The sequence below is a fragment of the Tachypleus tridentatus genome, chromosome 1, assembly GCF_004210375.1.
Source record: "Tachypleus tridentatus isolate NWPU-2018 chromosome 1, ASM421037v1, whole genome shotgun sequence".
NCBI classification, from domain to species: Eukaryota; Metazoa; Arthropoda; class Merostomata; order Xiphosura; family Limulidae; genus Tachypleus; species Tachypleus tridentatus.
In genome coordinates, this window is record NC_134825.1 from 2,905,897 (window position 1) to 2,919,287 (window position 13,391).

The following is a 13,391-nucleotide window of genomic DNA, read 5'->3' on the forward strand; positions in this document are numbered from 1 at the left end:
GCAAAATATTCTCTTGTATTAATACTTTTGCACAGTACTGTATATTAGAAATAAAACATGCTTGTTTAACACTGTGAATATAAATCCACATTATTACATATGTGACAAATTATCATGTAGTTTTAAGTCTATAGAAATAATGTTCTTCTTCAAGTGTTGAGGAATTCCTAAACTCAGACATTCTGTTTGTACAGTTATAGTTACTTGTGATTTGTAACTGAATTGGTAAAAATATCAATCGTATTTTCTTTCAAGAGTTAAATTCCTTTCCTGATGAACATCCACAAGAAATGCATGTCATGGAAGGTTCCCCTTTAACCCTAGATTGTAATCCTCCAACTGGATATCCAAAACCAACTATTTTCTGGATCATACAGTCATTCAGTGGATCCCTTCGAAGTATTAACAAGTGAGTTATTTTAAAATGACTTTTTCTCTAATATTCCCATTATAAATTTAATGAGATGTATTTGTCATTCAACCCCAGATTTAGTCTATTAATTAACTGGTTTTCCTTTATTCTTAACTGCTGATTATTGTCAGCCCTAACCAAGATTTTAAAATTGTCCTTATTCATGGTCTTGTTTCAGTAAGTGTTTCTTAATGGTGAATACAATGTGGATATTAAATTTGTTTTTTAACATCCTAGTGGTAGAACTTATGCAAATTAAATTACATGTAAGACTCCTATATTCGTGTCCTACATTTGGTGTTTTATAAACTAATTACTGATATTCACGTGTAAAACAACATTGTATTCAACACACTGAATACACACTGGATGAAGTAGCAAGAACCCTTTTATTTAAGCAATCATAGATAACATGATTTATAGTATTTGTCATAGAAGCATCTTTATTAGGAAGTCCTTAATATTTTCTATCTTTTTGAAAAATAATTTGTGTTTACTAGTTAACTCATGTGCTCAGTGAACAACTATTTTCCTCAAGGTTCTCCTGCAAGATAATAATATAGAACTTTTAAACTTTAAATATAATTCTGTTTCCATTACTGATATAAAGAGGTAAGGTTAAAAAAAGTGTGTTTGTATTTAGCAGTGAATTTGATTAAGGTAGTTTAAAAAATGCTGAAAATGTTCAGACTTGCTAAAGATGATAAAATTTTTATACTACAATATACTTACATAAAGTGTAGAGAACAGTCCCCAATGGTAAAGAAACATTTGTAGGTGATGGTAGTAGCCATGACACTATAACAACCCTATAAAGTAGGTCATAGTTCTGAAATGGTACTACCTCATCTTGGTAGTAGTCATAACACTATAACAACCCTATAAAGCAGGTCATAGTTCTGAAATGGTACTACCTCATCTTGGTAGTAGCCATGACACTATAACAACCCTATAAAGTAGGTCATAGTTCTGAAATGGTACTACCTCATCTTGGTAGTAGCCATAACACTATAACAACCCTATAAAGTAGGCCATAGTTCTGAAATGGTACTACCTCATCTTGGTAGTAGTCATGACACTATAACAACCCTATAAAGTAGGCCATAGTTCTGAAATGGTACTACCTCATCTTGGTAGTAGCCATGACACTATAACAACCCTATAAAGTAGACCATAGTTCTGAAATGGTACTACCTCATCTTGGTAGTAGCCATGACACTATAACAACCCTATAAAGTAGGCCATAGTTCTGAAATGGTACTACATCATCTTGGTAGTAGTCATAACACTATAACAACCCTATAAAGTAGGTGATAGTTCTGAAATGGTACTACCTCATCTTGGTAGTAGTCATAACACTATAACAACCCTATAAAGTAGGTGATAGTTCTGAAATGGTACTACCTCATCTTGGTAGTAGTCATAACACTATAACAACCCTATAAAGTAGGTCATAGTTCTGAAATGGTACTACCTCATCTTGGTAGTAGCCATGACACTATAACAACCCTATAAAGTAGGTCATAGTTCTGAAATGGTACTACCTCATCTTGGTAGTAGTCATAACACTATAACAACCCTATAAAGTAGGTCATAGTTCTGAAATGGTACTACCTCATCTTGGTAGTAGTCATAACACTATAACAACCCTATAAAGTAGGTCATAGTTCTGAAATGGTACTACCTCATCTTGGTAGTAGTCATAACACTATAACAACCCTATAAAGTAGGTGATAGTTCTGAAATGGTACTACCTCATCTTGGTAGTAGCCATGACACTATAACAACCCTATAAAGTAGGTCATAGTTCTGAAATGGTACTACCTCATCTTGGTAGTAGTCATAACACTATAACAACCCTATAAAGTAGGTCATAGTTCTGAAATGGTACTACCTCATCTTGGTAGTAGTCATAACACTATAACAACCCTATAAAGTAGGTGATAGTTCTGAAATGGTACTACCTCATCTTGGTAGTAGTCATAACACTATAACAACCCTATAAAGTAGGTCATAGTTCTGAAATGGTACTACCTCATCTTGGTAGTAGCCATGACACTATAACAACCCTATAAAGTAGGTCATAGTTCTGAAATGGTACTACCTCATCTTGGTAGTAGTCATAACACTATAACAACCCTATAAAGTAGGTCATAGTTCTGAAATGGTGCTACCTCATCTTGGTAGTAGCCATGACACTATAACAACCCTATAAAGTAGGTCATAGTTCTGAAATGATACTACCTTATCTTGGTAGTAGCCATGACACTAGAACAACCCTATAAAGTAGGTCATAGTTCTGAAATGGTACTACCTCATCTTGGTAGTAGCCATGACACTATAACAACCCTATAAAGTAGGCCATAGTTCTGAAATGGTACTACCTCATCTTGGTAGTAGTCATAACACTATAACAACCCTATAAAGTAGGTGATAGTTCTGAAATGGTACTACCTCATCTTGGTAGTAGTCATAACACTATAACAACCCTATAAAGTAGGTCATAGTTCTGAAATGGTACTACCTCATCTTGGTAGTAGCCATGACACTATAACAACCCTATAAAGTAGGTCATAGTTCTGAAATGGTACTACCTCATCTTGGTAGTAGCCATGACACTATAACAACCCTATAAAGTAGGTCATAGTTCTGAAATGGTACTACCTCATCTTGGTAGTAGTCATAACACTATAACAACCCTATAAAGTAGGTCATAGTTCTGAAATGGTACTACCTCATCTTGGTAGTAGTCATAACACTATAACAACCCTATAAAGTAGGTCATAGTTCTGAAATGGTACTACCTCATCTTGGTAGTAGTCATAACACTATAACAACCCTATAAAGTAGGTCATAGTTCTGAAATGGTACTACCTCATCTTGGTAGTAGCCATGACACTATAACAACCCTATAAAGTAGGTCATAGTTCTGAAATGGTACTACCTCATCTTGGTAGTAGTCATAACACTATAACAACCCTATAAAGTAGGTCATAGTTCTGAAATGGTACTACCTCATCTTGGTAGTAGCCATGACACTAGAACAACCCTATAAAGTAGGTCATAGTTCTGAAATGGTACTACCTCATCTTGGTAGTAGCCATGACACTATAACAACCCTATAAAGTAGGTCATAGTTCTGAAATGGTACTACCTCATCTTGGTAGTAGCCATGACACTATAACAACCCTATAAAGTAGGCCATAGTTCTGAAATGGTACTACCTCATCTTGGTAGTAGTCATAACACTATAACAACCCTATAAAGTAGGTCATAGTTCTGAAATGGTACTACCTCATCTTGGTAGTAGCCATGACACTATAACAACCCTATAAAGTAGGCCATAGTTCTGAAATGGCACTACCTCATCTTGGTAGTAGTCATAACACTATAACAACCCTATAAAGTAGGTCATAGTTCTGAAATGGCACTACCTCATCTTGGTAGTAGTCATAACACTATAACAACCCTATAAAGTAGGTCATAGTTCTGAAATGGTACTACCTCATCTTGGTAGTAGTCATAACACTATAACAACCATATAAAGTGGGTGATAGTTCTGAAATGGTACTACCTCATCTTGGTAGTAGTCATAACACTATAACAACCCTATAAAGTAGGTCATAGTTCTGAAATGGTACTACCTCATCTTGGTAGTAGTCATAACACTATAACAACCCTATAAAGTAGGTCATAGTTCTGAAATGGTACTACCTCATCTTGGTAGTAGTCATAACACTATAACAACCCTATAAGGTAGGTCATAGTTCTGAAATGGTACTACCTCATCTAGGTAGTAGCCATGACACTATAACAACCCTATAAAGTAGGTCATAGTTCTGAAATGGTACTACCTTATCTAGGTAGTAGCCATGACACTATAACAACCCTATAAAGTAGGTCATAGTTCTGAAATGGTACTACCTCTTCTAGGTAGTAGCCATGACACTATAACAACCCTATAAAGTAGGTCATAGTTCTGAAATGGTACTACCTCTTCTAGGTAGTAGCCATGACACTATAACAACCCTATAAAGTGGGTCATAGTTCTGAAATGGTACTACCTCATCTTGGTAGTAGCCATGACACTATAACAACCCTATAAAGTGGGTCATAGTTCTGAAATGGTACTACCTCATCTTATCCAAAACTATCTTGAACATGGTTGACCCTCTTAACATTGCTAAAATTTTATCCTAATAGTCCACCAGTCTTTCACACCCCTTTAGTTTCATGCCATTTTAGAATATGCTGTACATGTGACTACTTTCCACCAGTCATACTGTGCCATCTGTGCTGGTGCAAGTAGCTCTCTACTATTCTAGCAAAATCTTCACTTTCTCGATAGACATTCTTGTTCACCATGTGACTACAAAGTTTTGATTTAGTGCTTAATCACAAAGTTACAACTTCATATTTTTAATTTTCATGTTTTGATTTTCATTGTTTCTACTTGTTTGTTTTAAAAATATTTCTGAATTCTAAATTGTTTATATGAGTTTAAAATTTAATATGGTTGATAATGAATTTCCTGCAGTAGTAGACAATGCTTCTGATACTAGTCTCAGATCTTGGGGTCAATGATTTTTGTTGGGGTAACACAATCTTAATTTGTGGGGAGATCAGGTCCTACTTTTACCCCACATTTTCTTCCTTTTTACTTAACAATTTTTGGTAACTACTGTGTAGAGATTTCTTTATACAGTATTTTCCACCTGTTACCACGGTACCATGTAATCTGTTGAGTTAGATATTGTGGCTTTTCTCAAGAGATTAGTGGTAAGTTTTTCAGTGTGTATTTCTCACTCCATATTGGTATATCCATGTTCAGTAAATTTATGTGAACTTGTGTGGATGGACTTAATTTCTGCACTGGATAATTTAGGTCTTTCATGTTTTCTCTTCTTGATACTTGGTAAGTTAGATTTTTATTCTTCTTTTACCATGTAGGTTACTTTAGTTTAAACTTGGATTTATAGTTTAATTATTACCTTAGTGGTGTTTAATTCTTGGTATATATACTGGTTTTACATGATCTTTACTGTTTGGGTAATTGTAACTGAAGGTGTGGATATGTTATTTTTACTCATTCTGTTATTTAGCTCCCAAGTTCCTGTTTTTTTAATACTAGTCACATCTAATTAGGGCTAAGATTTGAGTCAAAATTTGTTATTTTTAATTTGGTGTCTTTTTATTCTCATGTTCTTCATGGTGGGATTTACTTTTGTACTCTTTATATTGTAGATTCTTTGGATGGACTTGTATGATAGATATTGAAGTGTTTTTTATCTTCTAAGTTTTTTAGTGGTTTTGTACTTTAGGTGTTGCTTTTTGTTTTATGTTTTTGGTCGACTTTCACAGTTTTGCAGGTTTTTATGTATTTTGTAGACTACACACTTGTGTTGTGTTGGCTGGTTTGTAATGAGTACTTTCTCTAACTATATTTAGTTTTTATCTCTTTGGCTGCACTTCACCACAGTTCCATGGGTTCTAAGGTTTCTGTCTGTAGGTTTCTGCCTTCATTTCTTCTTCCCTTCTATCCACTTCCCGAATCTACTTTCCTCCTCCTTGAGATTGTGCCTTGTCCAGTTATCTTGCATATTCTGTTCACGACCCCCTCTACAAAGGAGATGTCAATCAAGTGGTGCTCGCCAAACTAGGATTTAAGTACCGTCTATTTGTTTTCTCCAAAAACACTGGATATTGGAGACCCATTATAGATATGTCCAAGCTGTATACCTATCTGGAGACACCTCACTTCACCATGGAGTCCTTCCTCACTTCATTGGTTTTTATTCCCAGACTATGAAGCTCAATGTTAATTCATATTCCAGTTGCTCCAGTGTCATGTTGTTTTCTTTCTGATCATCCATGAGGATTCTGTCTTCCAGTTCTGGGAGCTGCTGTTTGGTTTTTCTTTAGCTCTGTATGTGTTTTGTTAAGAATTAAGCTTTTTGCACGTTATCTTCACATCCTGGTCTTTGGACTCACTATTAAATGGACAGCTAGTTACTTCTCACCTCTTCCCATGCTTAGTAAGTTACATAAATCTGCTTCTTCAAGAAGCTGCTCAGGTGGAGTTTTTTATCAAGCTGGAGAAGTTGTTTACTATCACCATGCAGTATCTTATTCATTTGAGGGTTCTCCTTGATTATTCACTCTGTGGGATATGGAGCAGACAGTCCTGAAGGTCCTACCTTCTCCTTCTTTCTCTGCATGAGAGTTTTATCTCTTTTTTGGGGATGTAATTTTCCTTTGAAGGTATCATTCCCTTTGGTCGGCAGCACGTGCATTAGGTGCTTCTTGACCAGTGGTACTTCAACCACAATCCTAGGGAACATCCCATTGCCCTTGCTTGGTGGCATGAAAGAGACTTGACCATTGTGGGGGTTCCCATTCCTCTGCCTTGTCTTGAGTATCACCTTTCCACATATGCTTCCATGGTGGATTGGGGAATGACTTTTCTCTATTCCCAAGAGATTTCAGATCAGCTGGTAGGAGTCTACTCTTCATGTTCACATTCCAGAACCTTTGGCAGTTTATTAGGATCTGTATCATTTTCTCCCGCTTCTATGAAAGCAGATGATTATGGTTCTTTCTGACAATTCCACTGTCATCAGCTATATTACCAAGCTAGTAGAAATGTAGTCAATATTTCTATGTTTTCAGACTCTGGATTTCCTGTACTAGGCCAGTGACCACATATGCTTGTTTTGTTATGTCATGTTCCCAGAATTATGAATCTCATTGTGGCCTACTGCTGTTCCTGTCCCAACCAGGTTCTGCCCACAGAGTGGTCAGTTTGTCCTCTGTTATTTCTGTGGGTGTGTTCTCAGCTAAGAAAAGTGTGCACAAGCATGCACACACAAACCAAATTGTAGATTATAATTCAAACTTTAATATTGTATATAAGTTCATTTCTTAACTTAAAAGTAAATGTTAAAAGAACACACCTAAATATAGAGTAAAATGGTATGTTTAATGCTGCACTGTTTGAAAGTTAGATGTTTTTGATGTCAAAATACTAAGTCTATAGTTTCTTAAAAATTAGGAAGTTAAATTACTAATATTATCAAGCTAAAATATAAAATAAGAAACTTGTGTCTTTTTATTTTGCTGAGATATGGCTTGTGTACTGAACCAAACACAGTGGCCCTGTTCATCTCTTTCTGTTTTTAGAAACAGTCACTTACATACACTTACTTAAACATGTGACATGTGAGTAACCAATCAACAGCTTAAAATGTCCCATAGTGGTTTTATCAGCCATTTTAATCTGTGAAAAAGCTACAATGTCCTTTAAAACCAAGATTACAAGAAGGTAAGTTGTATCTGTCATCTGCTTGAAGTTTCTTATTTTTTTAAACTTAAACACATCTTAGTAAGTAAGCTTAATAAATTAAGTAAAATTCTATTGGATCAGTACAGTTATTTATAATTTTTCGGTTATTCAACTGTATATATCCTCCACGTGCAAAATTTTAAAAGGCTTAGCAATCTATGTCCAGCAGTGACCAAGTTCAAAGGTTGTAGCTAGAAGAGGTAATTGTTTGCTTACTTCTTTATTTATGGATTTGTATTTTAATAAAAATAATTTTTAGTAATTTATTTCTAAATAGTAATAATCTGTATACATATCTAATGTATAATAATTGAAATGTAACTGTATAGTTTTTTTACAAAATATTAGTCCACTAAAATGCAGCCAAGGCAGAGAAAACTAAAGATCAGTTTTATATATAGGATATGTAATATGAGTGCACATATGCTGTGTCAATGTAAGTTATGTAATGTTAGTTAGGCATAACTGGAAGGTCAATGTAATAATAAAGTATATATAATTATATAGCATTATGAGACTCGTATCTTATACTGAATCTGTTTCATAAATATATAGCATTATGAGACTCATATCTTATATTGAGTCTGTTTCATAAATATATAGCATTATGAGACTCGTATCTTATACTGAGTCTGTTTCATAAATATATAGCATTATGAGACTCGTATCTTATACTGAGTCTGTTTCATAAATGTATAGCATTATGAGACTCGTATCTTATACTGAGTCTGTTTCATAAATGTATAGCATTATGAGACTCGTATCTTATACTGAGTCTGTTTCATAAATGTATAGCATTATGAGACTCGTATCTTATACTGAGTCTGTTTCATAAATATATAGCATTATGAGACTCGTATCTTATACTGAGTCTGTTTCTTAAATGTATAGCATTATGAGACTCGTATCTTATACTGAGTCTGTTTCTTAAATGTATAGCATTATGAGACTCGTATCTTATACTGAGTCTGTTTCTTAAATGTATAGCATTATGAGACTCGTATCTTATACTGAGTCTGTTTCATAAATGTATAGCATTATGAGACTCGTATCTTATACTGAGTCTGTTTCATAAATGTATAGCATTATGAGACTCGTATCTTATACTGAGTCTGTTTCATAAATGTATAGCATTATGAGACTCGTATCTTATACTGAGTCTGTTTCATAAATGTATAGCATTATGAGACTCGTATCTTATACTGAGTCTGTTTCATAAATGTATAGCATTATGAGACTCGTATCTTATACTGAGTCTGTTTCATAAATGTATAGCATTATGAGACTCGTATCTTATACTGAGTTTGTTGCAAAAGGGTTAAGTGCTTGGGTTCATCAACTCGTACCTGCCAATTCGCGAAAATGATGATTGTGCTGGAATAATAGAGGGAGCTACCTGCACTAGCATGGATGTTGCAGTGCGATTGGTGCAGAGCAGTTGCATAATCAGCACTTGTTCTGAAATAAGTGAAAATAAAAAGGTATAAAAGACTGGTGCGCCATTAGCAATAAAAACCTAGCATTGTTTAGAGGGCTAACTAAGAATGAGATAGTTTTGGGTGAGGGGAGATAAGTACACATTGAAAATCCATATTCATTGTAAGAAAGTGTTAATGTTTTACTACTAAACACAAAGTGAGATTCCATAACTCATGAAAGACATTTTGTGAAATGTCACTTGGTTGTTATGGTACAGTGTGGTTTAGAGAGAATTTTAAAATCTTGTCCGAGGCTGAAATAGAACAACAGTTAAAAATAAAGGAATGTTTATTAATTAATATACTCAAACTAGAGTTAAATTAAACCTTATTATTGTGGAGTATTGTGTCAAAATGTACTATGTACATGCAAGTTAAATATTGTGTTTGTGTTGTGGAAACTGTCTTACATGTTTAGGCAGCAAGAAAAATATCAAAATATAACAATCTATTGATACATGTATTTTTTGTCTGTTGTGGTGAGAAATATGTTGTACGTCTGTTACTTGTGGTCAGGGTTGGCTTGTGTGCCTGTGTCTTGTGGTCAGGGTTGACTTGAGTGAAGTTATTTTGTTGTTATTGAACTGCTTGTAGTTCTCGGATTACGGTAGATCCTGAAGGAGACCTTCATTTCTCCAACGTGACAAGAGATGATGCTTTAGATGATGCTATGTACGCTTGTAGTGCAACCTCCACTGTCAGGAATGAGTACAAGTTGGGTAATAAAGTAATAGTGAAAGTGGAACCTTCAGGAAGTAAGTTTCTAATTTGTTTACATTCACTTTAAATTTTAAGTGTTGGACTCACATTTTTATCATAATTTGTAATAAATTCAGGTTTATGTTTTAAATTTTTTTCATCCCATAATTCTATGTTTATTTGTATTTATTATTATCTCTATATACTTGTAAATTGAGTGATTTCATTAAAATAATTACATAAAGTTTTTAATTACTGGACATTTAGTTATTACCCAAGTACTTCAATGTTTTAAGAAACTCTGGAAATGGAAAAGAAACAAAATTTTGTATAATTTGTAGTTTTATCACTTTCAGTTGTTTGTTACCACATTATTACCATATTTTTACTGAGCTTGTAACACTGTCACTCCGAGATCTTGTATTGGTTGTTGGCTTACAAGTAGCTCTTGAGCAAGAAACTAGAGGTTTGAAGAATAATTATCAGTTGATGTCCAAGCTGGCCAGTTGGTTTCCTCTTCTACAGATGGTAGAGGTACCATACTCCAACTTAAAAATGAAGTGTTTGTAAACAGGTGTATGTCTCAGTGAAGGTGTGACCAGGGTCGTGTGGGATTGAATAACGTAGCATGACAGCTAGAGTTCCAGTGAATTGAATCCACTGATATGAAAAATGTCATTAAAAGGACTATAAATGGACAGGTCCAAAGAAATAATGGACTCTAGAGATATTGAAAGCCCTGAAAGATGTAGAACCTTTCCCAAGAAGTAAAAGGAAAAGTTAGAGTCTTGGAAATCTGAAGCTCCACGTGTGAGACATAAATAAGAGAGCTAAGGCTACCTGGTAATTCACATGTAAGATATAAAGAAGAGGGCTGAGACTGTCCAGTAGTCCACATGTAAGATGTAAAGAAGAGGGCTGAGACTGCCCAGTAGTCCACACGTAAGACGTAAAGAAGAAGGCTGAGACTGCCCAGTAGTCCACACGTAAGACGTAAAGAAGAAGGCTGAGACTGCCCAGTAGTCCACACGTAAGACGTAAAGAAGAGGGCTGAGACTACCCAGTAATCAACTTATGACTCCTATGTTAGTCAGACACTGAGAAAGAGAGAGAGAGAGAACCTAAATAATGCTTATAGAATCCAACCAGATAATTCAAACAAACAGATTTCCAGAGTAGGCAGAATAATGTAGAAAAGGATGCCCACCAGAACAGGTGGTTTGTCAGGAGAGGTGCTGAGAAGTAGTATTGTAGGTCCTCTTCAATCTTGATAAATGGAAACCAAAATAAGTGATCACTGCTAAGTGATTTTTTCAGTTCCATTTCTCAAAATGACTTGTTCTAGATTTTTACTTTGCTTGAATTTTGACCCCTCACACCCAAAAATAAAACTTTTTTATTTTGGGGTCTTGACATTTGCATTTAGATATACTTGCAGTTGATGCTTCTTGGCCTCTTTCATCTGGAGTAGTTCACACTTGTTGCTTGAGTGTTCTTTTAGTTTTTTGTTCTTTTAATTCTTGGTTAATGTGAGAAAATTTGTTGATTGTTTTTCTTTCTTACAATATTTATTCTGACTAAGACGTAGTGCCTTGTCCAGTTTGGACATGTTCATTATGACAAGGATGATATGTATTGTCCAGTTTGGACATGTTCATTATGACAAGGATGATATGTATTGTCTAGTCATAGACATGTTTGTTATGTCTTGGATATAGTGCCTTCTGTGCCAATTTTGTAAATAGTTGCTGATACTTTTTAGGTTCAACAAGTCATTGACCAATTAAACAGTATACTTTTATATAGCCATTTATTGTTGTATTGTAAGTCAATGTTCATCCAGCAATGAAACATTATGCTTTCAAAGAAATTTTAAAAATATATTGCAGATTCAGCCTCAGGAAGTCATCGACCAATTAAACAGTATGTCTCCCCTCCAAATATTGTAGCACTGAGAGGTCAAGCATTGGAGTTAAGCTGTATTTATGGTGGCACGTAAGTGATAAAGGACCAATAAATATATTGTATGTCCAAAAAGTCCTGCTCCAGTTTGAAATATTTATTACACAAAACCCAAAGGAGCTAGAATTATGCAGTTTCTGGCATCTTGTTGCTTAACTAATGATGTTTAGAGCTAGAATTATGCAGTTTCTAGCATCTTGTTGCTTAACTAATAGCGTTTTGAGCTAGAATTATGCAGTTTCTAGCATCTTGTTGCTTAACTAATGACGCTTTGTACTTGATTTGCAGATTGTAATTTCAGTTTCCAGTTGCTAATGGCTAACGTGTGAACAAAGATAGTGAATACACAGAAGAAAGCTCAGTGGTTTTACAGAATTATGATCAGTGACAACTGTTCAACAGAATTATTGCTGTCAGTATGGCTCCACCCTGCGAGTCCAGCATTAAGATGTGGTTTCACAAGTTTTGGGAGACAGAAAGTGTGATTGGACCTGCCTTGAAGTGGATGTTCAGGTATTTCTGATAACTATTGCTAAAGCTCAGGAAACATCCCAGTGCAGCCTTAGAAAGTCTATTCACTATGCTTCAAGTGAACTCCAAATACAAAGATCAGTGTTACCCAAAGTCCTACACAAGAGACTGAATCTTTATACCTATAAAGTGAACATGTTGAGTTTTTTTCTGTGCATTTGCCATCTTCATTCATACTTCAGTCATTAGCAACTGGACACTCCAATTACAACCTGTAAATCAAGAAAACTTCATTAGTTAAGAAATAAGGTCCTAGAAACTGTATAATTTTATCCCATTTGTGTTCATTGTAATAAAGTTTTAAAACCAGGGCAAGACTTTGTGGAATGTATGCAGGCTAGTATAATCTAATATTAATTTCATAACATTGCTAAAAACTTCAAAAGTAAGGAGTAGGTTTTCAATGTTTTTCACAGTATTCGTAAAGAACTCAAATGATTGATTTAAATAATGATTTTCCCAGTATTCTACTGATTTGGACAAATCAACTGGGGTGTGTCACAACCTTTTTTTACACAGTGACATTCAGTGTGTAATTGAACAACTTTATTATGCATGTATGTAGATAAAGTTGGCATGAAGACTTAGATATGTATAATTCAGATATGTATATTATTTAGTATTTTAATTTTTAAATTTTGAAAGGTAATGTTTAAATAAATTTTCCATCTTCATTTATTTCTTTAGGTCACAGGATTCTTCCTTATGGATTTTTGTGTTTTTTGGTTAAATTTTCAGTGTGTCCAACTAATTAGGAATGCAAGCTAGAGATGACGACAGTCAGGCTAGAAAGTTTTACTTCTTACAATCTCAATAAATTGTTAAATATGCTAGTGAGGCTCCTACCTTTGTTTAAGCCAAGTGTTCTTACTTGTTAAACATGTTTATAAACAATAGAAAGAGCAATTTTTCCTCTACAAGAAACTTATTATGGTTATTTCTTATTGGTATTCATATATGGTTTAAA

At 34.5% G+C, this 13,391-nt stretch overlaps 1 protein-coding gene across 1 annotated transcript in view; it reads left to right on the forward strand.

The window, feature by feature from the left end:
- Nucleotides 1-13,391, forward strand: part of LOC143230755 (neuroglian-like) — a 68,235-nt gene that overhangs the window by 17,384 nt on the left and 37,460 nt on the right. The window contains exons 3-5 of the mRNA XM_076464904.1: nucleotides 256-409; nucleotides 9,827-9,987; nucleotides 11,821-11,926. Of these exons, the coding sequence (XP_076321019.1) occupies nucleotides 256-409; nucleotides 9,827-9,987; nucleotides 11,821-11,926 (421 nt within the window). The remainder of the gene's footprint in view (nucleotides 1-255; nucleotides 410-9,826; nucleotides 9,988-11,820; nucleotides 11,927-13,391) is intronic.